Source organism: Leuciscus leuciscus (genome assembly GCF_965113295.1).
Source record: "Leuciscus leuciscus genome assembly, chromosome: 11".
Classification (NCBI taxonomy): Eukaryota; Metazoa; Chordata; class Actinopteri; order Cypriniformes; family Leuciscidae; genus Leuciscus; species Leuciscus leuciscus.
The window spans coordinates 208,786-225,674 of NC_138735.1; the positions used below are offsets into that span (position 1 = coordinate 208,786).

The following is a 16,889-nucleotide window of genomic DNA, read 5'->3' on the forward strand; positions in this document are numbered from 1 at the left end:
AATTCAACAGCATCATGCATATGTAGTGGTTCACACCTGAGGAGACAATGGGGCCCGCATACTTAATGAGCCATTCATTCAGGTGTGTCACCTATAGCCACAAGAAAGAATGCAAGAGAAATATATATTCTACCAAATTGGTTCACAGTTGGAAGCATGTCAATTTATTTTATTTTTATTTTTTTTCACAGATTTTGCTTGCAAATTGTATAATATCCAAGGAAAACATGTCTAGTAATTGTGCAGTTAATTCTCATACTGTATTTTCAGTTTTGGAATATGTATCCTCTCCCCAAATTTGTCAATAATAAAACACAATAAAAATTATTTAAAGAAAAGGCTTATATTTACCTTTTAAAATTTGTTTACATCTACCTTGTAAATATATATTTTTTTTATTAAAAAGGTTACAATTACAACAACAATTGAAATGTAATCTTTGTTTGTAAAAACTAAAGTATACATTTTATCATACATATTTCAAAGTTAAGGATTCACTACTTCGAATATAGCCTACATTGACAAAACATACTATATTTAACATATTAGCAAAAATTGTCAAATAAAAGCTTATTTGAGGTGGCAGATATTTTACAGTAAAAATGTGTAATCTATCCAAAACTAATCAACGTAATGTTGTCTTTCATTTGTCTGTAACATAGGTCTTTCGTTTTTATTATAAGGAATATAAATGTTAATTTGCCGTTTAATACGTTGCTTATACAAATACATTTTATTTCAACATATTTCAGTCGATTTTTATAGCAAAATAGTTTGCTAAAAGCAGATCATTCATTCACACACAGAAACGCAATTCAAATTTAAACTGTCTTTTTGCGAGCTGTGGTAAACAGCGCATCTCTGCGTTCATTCATTCACACAGAAACGCGATTTACTTGAGAATGAAAAAAAACTTACTACAGTATTGTTGCTCCTCGAAATACCAGCACTTCTGAGGTAAGTTTTCCATTATTATTATTCCTCACAGCGCTGCGAGACAGTGTAGACAAGTACACTGATCATCTGAATAAACTTGATGTGTTTTCTCGAGCTGATATGTGGGCGTTCACAGTTTGTATGGGATCGTCTCAGTCATTTGCGTTTGAATAGCGCGCGCTCTCCGTGGGCGGAGCCGATTAAAACGTAATGAGCTGAGATGAGCTTGACTGGAATCGCTCTCTTTTAATACAGATTTCACAAGATGAGAATATTAGTTTTTTTATATAAATTACTTCATTTAAAAGAAGAGAATTCAAGCTCCATGCCTGTGTGTCTGTATGCCTGTTTGACTGAGTATTCGCTGAGTTATTGTTCATTTTCGGACGCGTTTCAGAATGGACTTCACTGGCAGAGAGAAGGCAGAACTCGCTTCGTGTTTATTTTTCTTTATTTGGCAAAAAGCACAACACTTTGTTTTTATTGTGAGTGTACACAAAAATAATACACATTTAACAGAATCGATTGATGTATGAAACTCCTATGGAAAATCAAAGTCAACAGAGTATTTATGAGTTTCTTTTACACTGATAAAAAAAAAGCGAGCTGGTATCGCCGGCGATACAGCCGACCTCAGGGGGTTAATATGTTTATAAGCAACTGAAAAAAGCACAAATGTCAGGGCATGTCAGAACATCTCAAGGACCCCAAAAACCACTCAGACCCCAGAGGGTTAAGTTGGGAGACATTGTATATGTGGCGAGTATGGAAGATGGTAAGCTGGACTCGAAGAATAGAGATACTCGTTTTGTGCTGCTTAAGCACACATCGGACAATTCCTTTGAAATGGTCAATGTAGAGGATGGCTCTAGGATTGTGAGAAATTGGAAGCACATTCGTCATGTTCCCATTCAGTTGGAGATTAGCATACCGTCGCTGTCCGATGAAAACCGCGTATGTCCATTTTGCCGATTTTGAGATTTTTCGACGGATAGAATGTCCAGGTTCATTTCCGTATACAGTATGCTTCACATGTCTAAATGACCAATGAAAAGTTGTGAAATCATGTCATCTGATTTTCACGTATATCCATTTGGTGTCAAAGCTGTCAATCACGCCGCGTATCTCCCGCCCTGTGGAAGCATCTCGCCGGTCTAAGTTTCATCGAAGCTCAGCACTGGATAGCCGAATAACACTGTGAGGTAAAGTATCAGCAAACGTTTGTTTTTGACAACTGTTCTCAGTTTATTATATATTCACAACTATGATTTATCGGTAAATGGTCTAGACGAAGTAATTGTCACCGAATATTTTTATTTATTTTTATATTTGTGAACCTGGCTGACGAAAGTACGACATTGAAGCTCTCCACAGTTTAGTTCTAATCTAGTTCTTCACAGATTAGTTTGCTTGCTAGTATGTAAATAATCTCGGTCTCATTGATAAGATTCAAACTTTTTTTTTTTTTCTTAGTCAAACTGATCAAATTATAGCCTGTAATGCTACTGTCTGATTGTCACTAGAACATGCCTCACTCATACTGCTATCACCGCTTGCCAGAGGCTGAGAATTTCCAGCACTTGAGTTATCTTGCTACGTTTTTATTGTGAAGATGTTAACGCACGGATTTCCGAAGTGAAGTGAAACAATGTTGACTGGGCATAGCGCTATATTTTTTTCTGATCTGTTTTTCTCCCTTCCTACAGGATGTCTGTCTCTGTAAAGGAGCTGTGTGAATTGATGAATGTTAACTATGATAGGGCTGTTATTGAGGCGATTGCGAGGGTCAACAATGAGGAGGAAGGTTTGTAGGAAAATAGAATTGAGTCAGCCAAACAGTTAATTCTACATTGTATTCATTACTGAAATGTTAACTAGTTTTCCTCTCTGTCATTCTTAGATTCACTTGAAAGTGACAGTTCTCAGACAGCTGCCAATGAGGGTAGGTACTTTAGGCTTAAATTATTTTCTCCCAGTAGCAGCTACCTATACAGCAACCTAAAGCCTATTGACGTGTTGCACATTAAGATGAAAGCCTGTCACACATGTTATTTTGGTTCCCTTGATCCAAGAAACTGCTGTTGCATCTGTTGTATGTGGCTAAATTAAAATATTTTAAAGGGATAGTTCGCCCAAAAATGATATTTAAGCCATGATTTACTCACCCTCAAGCCGTTCGAGATGCATATGTCAATCTTTTTTCAGACGAACACGTTTTCAGTTATTTTAGAAAATGTCTTAGATCTTTCAGTGGTTATAATGTGAAGTTATGGGGTCCACATCGTTGAAGTCCCAAAATGTGCATGCATCCTTCACAAAAGTAATCCATCTGGCTCCAGGGGGATAAACGAAGGCCTTCTGAGGGTAATATAATTTTTGGCCGAACTATCCCTTTAATCACAGAGAATTCAAAATGTATAGTTACTGTACATTTGCTGGTCAAAGCTACTGATGCAAGCTCAGTTCTGAATTATTCAAACATTGTAGGCTATTCAGTGTGCTAAATGCATTTTATCTTTATTGTTGTTAGATTCTCTGGAAAGTGATAAAGAAAATCATTCCGAAATAGCTGCCAGTGAGGGTAAGTATTATTATTATTCTTTTTCTTGTTCTCAGATTAGACTATACTACAGCCTCCACCTCACATTAGTTTTGAGTAGGACTTAAAGACTAAAGCCCATTACTAATTACAAATCTAGCATATTTAATCGATTACCAGTCAAAATGAATGCAATCTTATATCTGAATGATGTGAACAGTGCATTCGTTGTACTAAATGTGTTCCTCTTTATTATTCTAAGACTCACTTGAAAACGATCCAGAAAATGAGCCGGATTACACACCTGTCAATGAAGGTGAGTAACTTATTGTCATTATTTTTACATTTCTGTCAGCTACTAGTGTGCTCAGCCACACACACACACACACACACACACACACACACACACACACACACACACACACACACACACACACACACACACACACACACACACACACACACACACGTCTGGTTCACTATCTTTGTGGGGACTCCCCATAGACTTAATGGTTTTTATACAGTACAAACTGTATATTCTGTCCCCTTACACTAACCCTACCCCTAAACCTACCCATCACACACACACACACACACACACACACACACACACACACACACACACACACACACACACACACACACACACAGCAATGCCAAACTTAAATGCATGCCTACACACTGACACACACACACATATATCCACATGCTAAGAAACCATGTAAGAGAAATGTGCATTTGTAGAACATCATTTTTATTTTATTTTTATTTTAATCATATGAAGGTGCCATTGATAATCGGGGAAGGTCAAGGAAGAGGGCCAACCCAGACACTTGGGAGGGTAACATCCAGAAAAGGAAAAGAATGAGGGGCCAATCTTATCTTGGACGGAAAAAAAATGAATTTGTCATCAAAGAAGAAAGAAAAATGGGCGGCCGGTGCCAGTCTGTGTCCTGCCAGAAATCGAGCAAACTACACTGCTCCAAAATTGATGAAGGGAAGAGGGAGGAAATTTTCAAGTATTTTTGGGGGAAACTGGAATGGAAAGAGAGGAGAATGTATGTGAAAACATCGGTGGAGGTGAGTGATGTCAAGCGGCGCCGGACAGAAGCGGTTCAATCTCGGAGGTCAGCATCTCTCTTTTGTTGTTTATGTGTAGATGGTAAAAGGCTCAGAGTTTGTCAAAGGATGTTCCTGTCTACACTTGGCATCAAGCAGTGGACTTTTTTAAAGTGGGTTGGGCGAAGAGGGGAAAGTCCTGAGAAGATGGCAAGAGTGAGTGTAAGGACAGAGGAGCAGGACTTCCTAAAGACCTTCCTTCTGGATCTGCCAAAAGTTCCATCGCACTACTGCAGGTCCTCCTCATCAAAGATGTACCTGGAGCCTTTCTTCAAGTCCATCAGTCATCTCCACACACAGTATAAGCAATCATGTGCAGACCACAGCATCCAGCCTCTGTCACGGCAAGTATTCACTAACACCTTCATCGATTTAAATCTTTCTCTGTTCCATCCGAAGAAAGATCAGTGTGACACTTGCTGTGCCTTCAAAGCCGGGAACATCGAGGCTGCCGTGTGGGAGGAACACTGTGTTAAAAAGGACGACGCACGAGCAGAAAAGGTAAAGGACAAACAACTTGCAAACAACACCACCTTGGTTGCATGCATGGATCTGCAGGGCCTTCTCCTGTGCCCAAAGCTTCAAGCGTCTGCCCTCTACTACAAAATGAAGCTTGGTGTCCATAATTTTACCGTCTACAATATGGCATCACATGAAGCAAAAAATTACCTTTGGCATGAGGGTGAAGCTGGGGTCTCTGCCAACGAGTTCGCCTCCTGCATTGTGGATTACCTTGAAGCACACCCCACTTACAATGAATTCATCCTTTGGAGTGATGGGTGTGGTTATCAAAACAGAAATCTGGTCCTGAGCAATGCCCTCTTAAAGTTTGCTACTGAGAAAAAGAAACTTGTGACACAGAAGTACCTTGAAAGAGGTCACACACAAATGGAATGTGACTCTGTGCACAGTGTGATTGAGAGGAAGTTGAGAAACCGTGACATACATGTTCCAGCTGAGTATGCTGCAGTTATTCGAGGAGCTCGTTCCAGTCCAAAACCATACGAGGTGAAGTATGTTGGTTACAGCTTTTTCCAAGACTTCAGCAAAGTCAACATCTGTAAGTCAGTCCGACCTGGTAGCAAAGTTGGAGATCCTACGGTGCATAACCTTCGAGCAGTCAGGTGTTTGTTTGTTTTTTAACACACTTTTTCACAAATACATGAAACATTAGCCATATCATATTAAAATATTTTGTTTCATAAATCTAAACATGCTTTTGGTTCCCTCTAATCTCTGTGACCTTTGTTCCCCAACACCCCTCCCCCTTCTTTTCTTTAATCTATCTATTAGATACAATGTGGATGGCAGTATGGAGTTTAAATTACAACACTCTGACAACTGGCAACCCTTCACATCCCCATCCCTGAGGAAGACGTGTGTCATCGTGACCCCACTCTATACATCCGCCCCAAAAATTAAAGCCCTGAAGTTCAAGCACCTTCAAGAACTGAAACATGTTTTACCCAAGGACTTTCATCCATTTTACAATGCACTTGACCATGAGTGATGCAATTTCACTACCTGGATAAATGGGCTGTCCTGACTTACTGATTAATTTATTAATTAAATGTTCTATTTATTGTGTATTGTCATGTAATTGTTTATGTGCATGTTTTAAAATGACTTGGTCTTATCTGTTGAAATTTTTGGAATTCCTATCAGCCAATTCTGACCGGAAATACATGATTAAAATCTTGCATTAAAGGGATAGTTCACACAAAAATGAAAATTCTGTCATCATTTACTCACCCTCAAGTTGTTTCAAACCTGTATGTATTTCTTTTTTCTGAAAAGAAAATATATTTTGAAAAATGTCTGTAACCAAACAGTTGACGGACCCCATTGACTTCCATAGTAATTTTCTTTCCTACTATGGAAGTTAGTGGGGTCCATCAACTGTTTGGTTACAGACATTTTTCAAAATATCTTCTTTTGTGTTCAGCAGAAAAAAGAAATTCATCCCTTTAAGGCCTGTTGCTATTTTATAATTCCACCTGTAATGTCAGTATTGAGTCTGATTAGTTGGTATTGCTTGAATCACCTGAAGAATAAACATGAACTGGTAACTAGAGTTTACTGGAACTGCATCTTCATTTTCATCTTTTCTGCAATACATTGCCAAATAAACATAGCCTGGTGAGACAATGACTTTCCTTCATCGAGGTAAACGTTTCCCCCCTGACGCCAAACGTACGTCTAGGAGTGACAAAATTACGGTAGGACTGCAAACAAAGTATCTGTCTAGCATTACCATGTCAGTGTATTGATTCATTGTCCCTTCATAGTTTTCAAGAGACATTTAATAAATTTATAATTAATATTAAATAAACTAAGCGTATTTAATAAACTAAGACGTAGGCTATTTAATAAACTGAGCGTATTTATCTGTCAATATGAAACGCGACTTGGCCATTCTAATTAATGATCGGAAGAACGCGTATCGACCACCGTTACTGTAAAATATGCACGTATGTCCATTTAAACTCAATTTTGGTCAAATGTGGATTATATCATTACACTGGCAAGAATATGGTTACATTTAAAGATGCCGTACCAAGTATGACAACGCTACATTCAACTGCTTTTGAAATACGGTGTTTTATTGACTTCCTGAAAAGTAACCGTTTTGGACATACGTGAGTTTCATCGGGCAGCGACGATACCAGAACCAGCAGAAAAACAAAGCAATCAAGGAACTCAAGAGACAGCTGTCAAGTCAGATTTCTCCAAAGAGCCTCAGAGTTCTTCTGTTACAGACCAGACACCTGTAGCAAGCCTTTGAGTGGTTAAGAAACCTCTCGTTTCAAGGACATGATTATGTAAATGTTTGAGTATGTTTGTTGGCAGGTTAATCAGTTTGGATTGAAACAATATAGCAGTATTCAGAATAACGGTAAAAAAGCATTTCATTTTCAGGCCCCCAAAATGCTGTTGTCATGTAAATGAATGGCCAAAACACATACAAAGTTTTACACTTTACGTGACAGCCAGTTGTCGTTTTGTTTTAATTTTTGTTTGTTCTTGGTTTTCCCATGAAATATCTTAGAATGCAATACTAACTTTGTAAGAAATTCTGATAATAAAGTGAAATCAAGTAAATATGTTTAGCAGCCTCTGTCACAAAACCAAGAAATAGACTAGACAGAAGTGACAGAACCCTATAATTGATAATTCATATCAACCTTTTATCTGACCAAAAACAGAAGCAGCACACTAATATAGACTCTGATTCATGTGTGGTTACAGGTGCTCTCTGACGTCCAGTCAGTGTTATGTTTAGAACTGTAATGTATATGGCTAAGAGGACAGTAAAATGAACAGCGATATGAATCACATCAGCATATTACACAGCACACAAACAAATGAAGCGTTTACCTGATGGTGCTGCTGGATGAGTCTGGGTCACGGGCCGAAACGGTCCCGATGACAGAACCAACCCTCGCTGCCTCCGACACCACCATCTTACTGATGCGGGCTGAGAAGACCGGCGGCTCGTTTACATCTTCTACGGTGACCTTTACAGCCACCGAGTCACTGAAGGGCCCATAGCTCAGAAACTGAGGGTCAATATGCCGATTAGTGGCTTCAATCTTCAGAGAATAACTGCTCTTAGTTTCATAGTCCAAAGGCTGTGTGTGTGTGTGTGAGAGAGAGAGAGAGAGAGAGAGAGAGAGAGAGAGAGAGCGCATTTAAAGACAGAATGAAAGATATGGTAAAAAAGAACAAGTACAGGGAAGGAGAAAAGCAAAAAACACAGCAAAAATAAAATCTTAATCAGTGTCTGATTTTGTCTTTTCATAAAAATAAAAAAAATCTAAAGAATGTAACGTAAGGGAATGGGACCAGGACATGGCAATGGCGGGCATGAGCCGTGGAGTGTGGGCGTAGCTGGCCACAGGTCCTAACCAGGGACCTACTGCCCACACCCAAAAAAGACTCTGGCGTTGTGGCGGCCATCCTGGGACGAGACTCTGGCGTGGCGGCGGCCATCTTGGGACGAGACTCTGGAACGGTGGCGGCCATCTTGGCCGAGGGCTCACGGGCTGGAGCCGTTGTGTGTGCTACCCACACACTCAAAATAGCCGTGGCGACTATGATGAGTGCTGTATCTTCCAGAGCTGACTCAGGCACTGCGGCCATCTTGTTCGAAGGCACAGACTCAGCAAGCATGACGTGAAGAAGCTCAAACTCAGCAAGCATGACGTGAAGAAGCTCAGACGTGGTGTGTACTGTGGGGTTGCGGGGCTCCTCGTCCGCAAAACCCACAGTAGAAGTTGAGCCGCTAAACAAAAGAGCATAGTCTATGTATTGGGCAAGGGAAAAGTGAGTTTCCCCCTCTAGCAAACAAGACTGGATAGGTTCATTGAGACCCACTCTAAAAATGTCCTTGAGGGCAATCTCATTGAAGTCAACTTGGTGGCAAAGTTCCCAAAAGTCTGCCACATAATCCTCGATGGTCGGTTGTATGGAGTGAATTATGTGCCATAATTAAACAAACAAATGCAGCATTTTGCAAACAAACTCGATCTACTTCGCAAAAGAAAACTCGACTCGCAAACAAACAGAAAGCAATGTGCAAGTACAAAGGTCAGTTTGAGTGAAAATGCAGTGGAGTAACACATATGTATTGTGTTTTACAAATATAAATAAATGAGCCAAGATAAAACTTCACAAATAAATACAAACCATCCTACAAATTGCATGTAACCTTTGAACAAATACCAAATCTAGTGCATACAAATGCATATCTGTCTGTTATGATTGTGTGACACTTGGCTTTTTGTGAGATCTCTCGGCTCGATTTTCTCACAAATGTGTCCAGGCAGACAAGGCCTTGAAGTAGGCGCAGAATGTCCTTAACAATCTAGAACAACCTGGTTGCAAATGTGTCTGTGATGTTTTCTGCCTCACTGGGCCAGAGCCACAGAACTTGGTCAAGGGTATCCCACTGTATCCCTTTTCTAAAGAAGAGATTGCCATTTGGCACATCTCTTTGATGTGCAATGATTGGCTGCTGGCATCAGAGGTGTGGCCCACCCTTCTTTCCCCCGTGGAACTAATTTGCATAATCTAAAGCACACACAGAGTCTTTATCTATCTATGCATTAATCAATTCCCAAACCTCCAAATCTCCAAAACACATTTGGCAATGTTTTAAATGCATGGAGTCAAACATGATGGAAATAGACAGAACTATTAGGAATCCATTTATGTTAACAGCTGAATTTGTGTAAACCGTTGTAATACAAATAGTTGTTATTAAGAATACTTATTTCTCTGAATAAGCATTAAGTGGATGTGTTGTAGGCTTTTGTCAATTTTGTGTAAGAAGGTGTGTGGAGATTTGTCCTTCTTTATTCCAGTCACTGCTGTTGCGTGGCGTGTAAATTATCATCTTCATCTTCATCAGTTGTCCTCGCAGCCTTATTTGATGGCACTGGACATTTGTTTGAGTTAGCCCACCAAGATCCAATCGAAATGCAGTCAACACCATAATACTGGCTCCTAGATTGCTCTAGAACAGGGGTGTCCAAGGGACTTCCCTGCAGACTTCAGTGCTCCACCACACCTGGCTGTGCTTTTCCAGTAATCTGAACACTTAGGTCAGCTTCAGGTGTGTTTGTTGAGGCCTGGAGATGAACTCTTTTTCGTCAGCACCTGACCAATTAATACTAGCACTTACCTTTTCTATTCTATACTATTCTATTTGTGTGTTTTTTATAAAAAAATAAAATAAAAAAAACCTTGCTATGTGTACTGTGCTAGACTAACTGAGACTTGTTACAGCACTGGTAAACTGTTGCCCTCTTGTTGGTCTGATTGCTTCTATTGTTCTCCTCATTTGCATGTCGCTTTGGATAAAAGCGTCTTCTAAATTATTCAATGTAAATGTACGTTTTTATTTGTTTCTCCAGACCCAGAAGTGAGGAACCCCGCACACCACCATAATCAGTTGACTATAGATATATTAACAAAGAACAACAATCTAATGTATTGTTCTCCTTCTTCCCCTATGAAGGCCAGTGTGATCTCACCCTCTGCAGAAAGATGACTCCCTCCTGAGTCTCCTCGTCTGTGGTGATGTTGAACACACCGGGTGCATCTCCATCTATTATGTGGTAGTCCATCTCCGCATTGAAGCCGATATCAGCATCTGCGGCTTTCAGCTTGGCCACCACTGATGAGACCGGCAGAGATTCCAGCGCTGAGAACTGATACGACTCTAGGGGAACATAGATGTTTAACACTCTAAACTCATTCAAACCTGTTATGAACATGCCAATGTCCAGGTCATAATCAAAGGAAAGGAATTACAAATGTGATTTTGCTTGATGAAAATGAAGCATTTTGTATATTTTCATGACAATTAAGCACATTTTCCTGCAATCCACTTAACTATATTTTTAGCCTAATGATAAATGTCACGGGAAGTCGTAGGAAGGCAGACGAAGATGAAGAATAAAGTTCCAATATGAAGTTTAATGAGGGTAATACAAATAACACTCAGACAGGCAGGGCAACACGCACTAAATGTGGCGTAGATCGAACAAACACTGAGTGATCAAGAGGAACTTAAATACACAGGGTGATTTACTAAAAGATGAACAGTTGTGATGATAGAGTTAGTGTCCATAGCAACAGATGAATGGTGGGAAAATCAAACAAAGGAACACATGTGACTAGAGAATAGAAACTAAAAGTCAATCAAAACTAAACAAACTGAACATATCTGTGACAATATCATTGTAATATTTGTAGTAATAAAATATTAGTAATAATGTATTACAACAAAATTACTGTTATTGCATAGTTATTTATTGTCCTGGTTTGTATTTATTGTTTGATTATAAAAAAATACAAAAAATCAGAAATAAATATTTTCAATGATTTGGAGCGATAGTGAAGCAAACAACAAAACTATAGCATTACAACACGCAAACTCCTGCAACATGGTAATATAGTTACAGAAATGAGAATTTAGGAATAAAATGAGAAACATTTTAATCCCAATAGGTGTCACGGATACATCAGCGTCAGCACCAGACCTCTACTCTCCGCCCACTCGTTCAGCATCCCCGGAGTTCTGATCACCTGCACCTGTCATCATCACCTGTCGCCAATTTCCTGTCACTTCACTCACTGTTTAAATACACCACCAGTTCCCTCACTCAGTTGTCAGGTCTCGTTGATTCACCATCGACATTCTGACTCACTCAATCTGAGACGAAGATATAACCACTTACCTGCGTCGTTTACCTACCTGGTCCATTGGATTACTCAGCCGGTCCTCTGAATCTCCCGTCATCATCTGCTTGTCTTCTCCAGCCCGTCTGTCGTCTACTGTCCATCATTCATCTACCATCCTGAAACAGATAAGAGACTTCTTCAGATCTAATTCATCCATTGACTCATCTACATATATCTCTCCTCGTTTACTTACCTGCCGTGACTGTTCCTCAGTGCTTAATAAACACCATTGCAAACTTCACCTGTTTGTGTTGTTCTGATTCCTGACAGAAGACCTGACCAACATGCACGAACCAACAGTTCACGGCGAAGAGTAAGCTTCGGCCCCGATCCCGATCGCCGATGCCTCTCACGCCATTCCACCACCCGCCATCAATCTTTCTTCATCTGCCTCTGTCAGTCCCATGGCCCGGCCAGCGCCCTTCTCTGGCGAGGAGGGGGAGTGCAGCGGATTTCTCCTGCAATTCGAGCTATACATGGAGATGAATGCTTCGCAGTTTGCCTCCGAGAGAGCGAAGGTCGCTTTCTTCATCTCCCTTCTCACAGGACGAGCCCTGCTCTGGGCGCGGGCGCTTTGGGATGCAAAAGGTACTGTAACTCAAACTCTCGCCAATTTCATCGGTCACTTCCGTGAAGTGTTTTCTCCAGTCTCAAATTCACTGTCTATCCATGATCAACTATTTCGCTTACGACAAGGCAAAACATCGGTTTCCTCGTATGCATTGCAATTTCGGACCCTGACAGCTTCCAGCGGATGGAATGAGCCGGCTCTAATTACTGCTTACCGTCAAGGTTTAGAGCCCGAGATTCGTTTGCAGCTTACCATTCACGATGACATCATTGGCTTAAAAAATCTCATTCAACGTTCTATCCGTGTGGACCAACGCCGCACCGCTTGTCAGCTCGATCATCCTGCACTGCCTCCTCCTCGTCCTTCAACCACTGTCAGCCCTTCAGCACCAGAACCCATGGATATTAACTCAACGCATATATCTTCTATTGAATGCCAACGTCGCATTCACAACAACTTGTGTCTCTACTGTGGATCTGCTGGTCACCTGCTCATCTCCTGTCCAGTCCGTCCTCCACGACCGGCGGTGAGTACAGTACGTCTTCATTCACCTATTTCCCAAATTAAATACACTACTGTTCAGATCACTTACCTCCAACGATCTCTTTCAGCGCAAGCGTTAATTGACTCTGGGTCCGCTGGTAATTGTATCGCTCTCGCCACACTTCAAAAACTACAAACCCGCCGTAGACCCATTCCACAAACTCTTCAGGTTCAATCCATTCTCGGTAAGCCGCTCGGTCGTGGGAAGATCTGTCACAGCAGTCCCACCATAACCATGAGGATCGGTTGTCTTCATCAAGAGGAGTTGTCGTTTCTGGTGCTGGAGGGTTCCACGGCAGATATCATCCTGGGACGCCCGTGGCTGGAACTGCACTCCCCGAACATCTGCTGGTCCACGGGGGAGGTTTGTCAATGGGGAAATGACTGTTTTTCACACTGTCTGTCTCAGGTCAAGAAAATTCCTCACTCTTCTTCATTCCCAGTCCGGGAAGTTCCTGTGTACTCAACCTCCCTCGAAAGTCCAGCCACTGACAAACACCATGAAATCCCTACCATCTACCGGGTGTTCCAGGATGTCTTCAATAAACAGCTGGCCACCAAACTTCCACCACATCGGCCATGGGACTGCGCGATCGACCTGCTGCCTGGGGCGGTCCTACCGCGTGGTAAGATATATCCACTGTCCATCCCGGAACAGAAGGCCATGGAGGAGTATATTGAGGAGGCCCTCCGTCAAGACTACATCCGTCCATCTACGTCCCCTGCCGCTTCCAGTTTCTTTTTTGTAGGCAAAAAGGACGGAGGCTTGCGCCCCTGTATCGACTATCGGATCATCAATAACTCCACAATGAAATATCGGTATCCCCTTCCTCTGATTCCAGCCGCCCTGGAGCAACTCCGTGGTGCTCAGATCTTCACAAAATTGGATCTCCGTAGTGCTTACAATTTGGTAAGGATCAGAAAAGGAGACGAGTGGAAGACTGGGTTCATCACCCCGGCAGGCCACTACGAATATAGGGTTATGCCCTTCGGGTTGTCCAACGCTCCTACAGTATTTCAGGGGTTCATGAACGAGATCTTCAGAGACTTCCTGCACCAATTTGTCATCATCTATATAGACGATATTCTCATATACTCTACCAACCTGTCTGAGCACCACCATCATGTCCAGTCTGTCCTTCAACGTCTGCGTGAACACCAGCTGTATCTAAAACTGGAGAAATGTGAGTTTCATCAGAAGACTATCCACTTCCTGGGGTATGTGATCACTCCTCATGGTATCACTATGGACCAGAGGAAGGTGGATGCCGTCACCAACTGGCCACTACCCTCCAACATAAAAGAACTTCAACGTTTCTTGGGCTTCGCGAATTTCTACCGAAGATTCATTCAAGGTTACAGTCAGATCAGCACATCACCTCTCTTCTGAAAAAAGGGGCCAAGTCTCTGTCCTGGACCACCGAAGCCATCCACGCGTTTGAGAAACTGAAACTCTCTTTTGGCTCCGCTTCTACCCTCGTCCATCCCAATCCTGATCTTCCATTTCTCGTCGAGGTGGACGCATCCTGTACTGGGGTAGGAGCGGTCCTATCACAGCGGCAGGGGAAGCCTCCTCGACTCCATCCATGTGCCTTCTTCTCCAAGAAGATGTCCCCGGCGGAGCAGAATTATGACATTGGCAACCGGGAACTTCTAGCGATCAAACTCGCTCTTGAGGAATGGAGACACTGGCTGGAGGGAGCTAAACACCCTTTTGATGTCATTACCGATCACCGCAATCTGGAATACCTCCGTGACGCCAAAAGACTCAACACTCGTCAAGCCCGCTGGTCACTCTTCTTCACAAGATTCAATTTCAAAGTAACTTATCGTCCTGGGGACAAGACTGTCAAAGCCGACTCCCTGTCTCGTCTGTACCAACCTGATACCATCACCTCCACTCCGGAATCCATTCTCCCTCCAGCCGTGATTGTCAGTCCTATCCAGTGGAGTATCGACGATCACATTACCGATGCCACCCGGACAGAACCTGCTCCGCCGGGAGGTCCTGAGGGACGGACTTACGTGCCCACTCGTTTGCGTCTGTCCCTCATGGACTCAATCCATACATCTCCGGGCTCTGGACACCCAGGCAGCCAACAGACCCTCTCGCTCGTACAACAACGGTACTGGTGGCCCAATATGACCTAGGATATCTCCCGGTACGTGAAGAGCTTTTTTTTTAAAAACAAAATGGCGGCGCGTGCAGACGCAGCGGCTGCTCTCTGTCCCAACCGTGCGGTGATATGTTCGTTTCAAAAGTGTTTGTCTGAATGTTTTACGTGTTTGTCTCGTCTGAAACACAAGTACAGTTGACAGGCTCTGCTAGACATCAGCAGAAACAAGATTTGCAACGTTTTGGACTACGCAATAGAGAAGTTAAGAGAGTTGAGACTACTGCGGCCTACGATAACACCGGACTCGCCTGCTACTCCTCCCCTGGAAAGGAGGCATCGGAAGCGGTGTGCGAGGAAGCAGAAGAGGGGCAAGCGTGGAGGCATCCGGGCCAGGCTAGCGGTTAGCCCAACTCGCCCAGCCATACCATCTATTCTCCTGGCAAATGTACGATCACTGGACAACAAAATGGATCACATACGACTGCTGATGTCAGCGAATCGGACAGTGAGTAACTGCTGTGTGCTTATATTCACTGAAACCTGGCTAAATGACAACATTCCCAACTCTGCTGTACAACTGGAGCAGTTAGCATGCTACCGGGCAGACAGGGCCCTCATAGACGGAGGAAAGACGCGTGGCGGAGGAGTCTGTATCTATATCCGCAACGAGTGGTGCCGAGACGCTGTGGTGGTGTGCAAACATTGCTCACCACTGGTGGAGTTTATGATCATGAAGTGCCGACCATTCTATTTGCCTCGGGAGCTCAGCACGATCTTGCTAGTTGTGGTTTATTTACCTCCCACTAACAACAGCAGCGATAGGAATGAGGCACTAAATGAACTGTACCAGGCTATCAGCGAACAACAGAAAGCACACCCAGACGGTTTCATCATCCTTGCCGGGGATTTTAATCATGCTGACCTCAAGACTGTCCTTCCAAAATTACACCAGCATGTTGATTTTCCAACAAGGGGGAATAACATCTTGGACTTTGTGTACACCACACACAAAGGAGCCTACAAGGCCGTTCCCCTCCCCCACCTCGGACTCTCTGACCACATCACTGTTATGTTAATGCCAGCATACAGACAGAGAGTGAAAGCCATCAAACCTGTTAGGAAACAGGTAAGGTTGTGGCCAGAGGGAGCAACTTCCGCTCTTCAAGACTGCTTTGGAAAAACAGATTGGGAAATGTTCAAAGACGCAGCCACCTACAACAACCAGACAGACATTGAGGAATATACAGACACTGTGACCTCCTACATTACCAAGTGTATCGAAGATGTGACCCACACAAAAAACATCATCACTCGGGCTAACCAGAAGCCATGGCTGACAGGCGATGTCCTCAGGCTGCTGAGAGCTAGAAACATAGCCTTCAGAGCCGGGGATGAATCTGGACTGAAAACAGCGAGAGCCAACCTGTCCCGTGGCATCAGGAAAGCAAAACAGGATCACACACATAAGATAACCGGTCACTTCAGAGACAGCAGAGACGCACGGAGCCTCTGGCAGGGCATTCAGGCCATCACGGACAACAGGCCTGCGCCACAGAGCTGCGAGAGCAACCCCTTTCTGCTCAACAGCCTAAACAGTTTCTTCGCACGCTTTGAAGAACAAAACAACACAAGGCCACAGAAGACCCCTCCCCCCCTCCATGATCAGCCCCTGTGCCTCTCCACCGCCAGCGTGAAGAGGACACTCGCCACCATCAACTCCCGCAAAGCAACAGGTCCAGACAATATTCCGGGTCGTGTACTGAAGGACTGCGCAGAGGAGCTGAAGGAGGTCTTCACAGATGTCTTCAACACT

General features: G+C 42.8%; 2 protein-coding genes across 2 annotated transcripts in view; one reads left to right on the forward strand and one right to left on the reverse strand.

Moving 5' to 3' along the window:
- LOC309509726 (cadherin-7) overlaps positions 1-16,889 on the reverse strand; it is a 159,194-nt gene that overhangs the window by 54,177 nt on the left and 88,128 nt on the right. Inside the window, exons 5-6 of the mRNA XM_082184550.1 lie at positions 10,633-10,820; positions 7,973-8,226 (exon numbers count right to left, since the gene is read on the reverse strand). Of these exons, the coding sequence (XP_082040676.1) occupies positions 7,973-8,226; positions 10,633-10,820 (442 nt within the window). The remainder of the gene's footprint in view (positions 1-7,972; positions 8,227-10,632; positions 10,821-16,889) is intronic.
- LOC309509729 (uncharacterized protein) lies at positions 1,854-6,457 on the forward strand. Its single transcript, XM_082184555.1, has 5 exons — positions 1,854-2,740; positions 3,467-3,517; positions 3,738-3,791; positions 4,260-5,718; positions 5,888-6,457. Exons 1-5 carry the CDS (start codon positions 2,644-2,646, stop codon positions 6,102-6,104), a joined length of 1,878 nt encoding a protein of 625 aa, XP_082040681.1. The 5' UTR covers positions 1,854-2,643; the 3' UTR covers positions 6,105-6,457.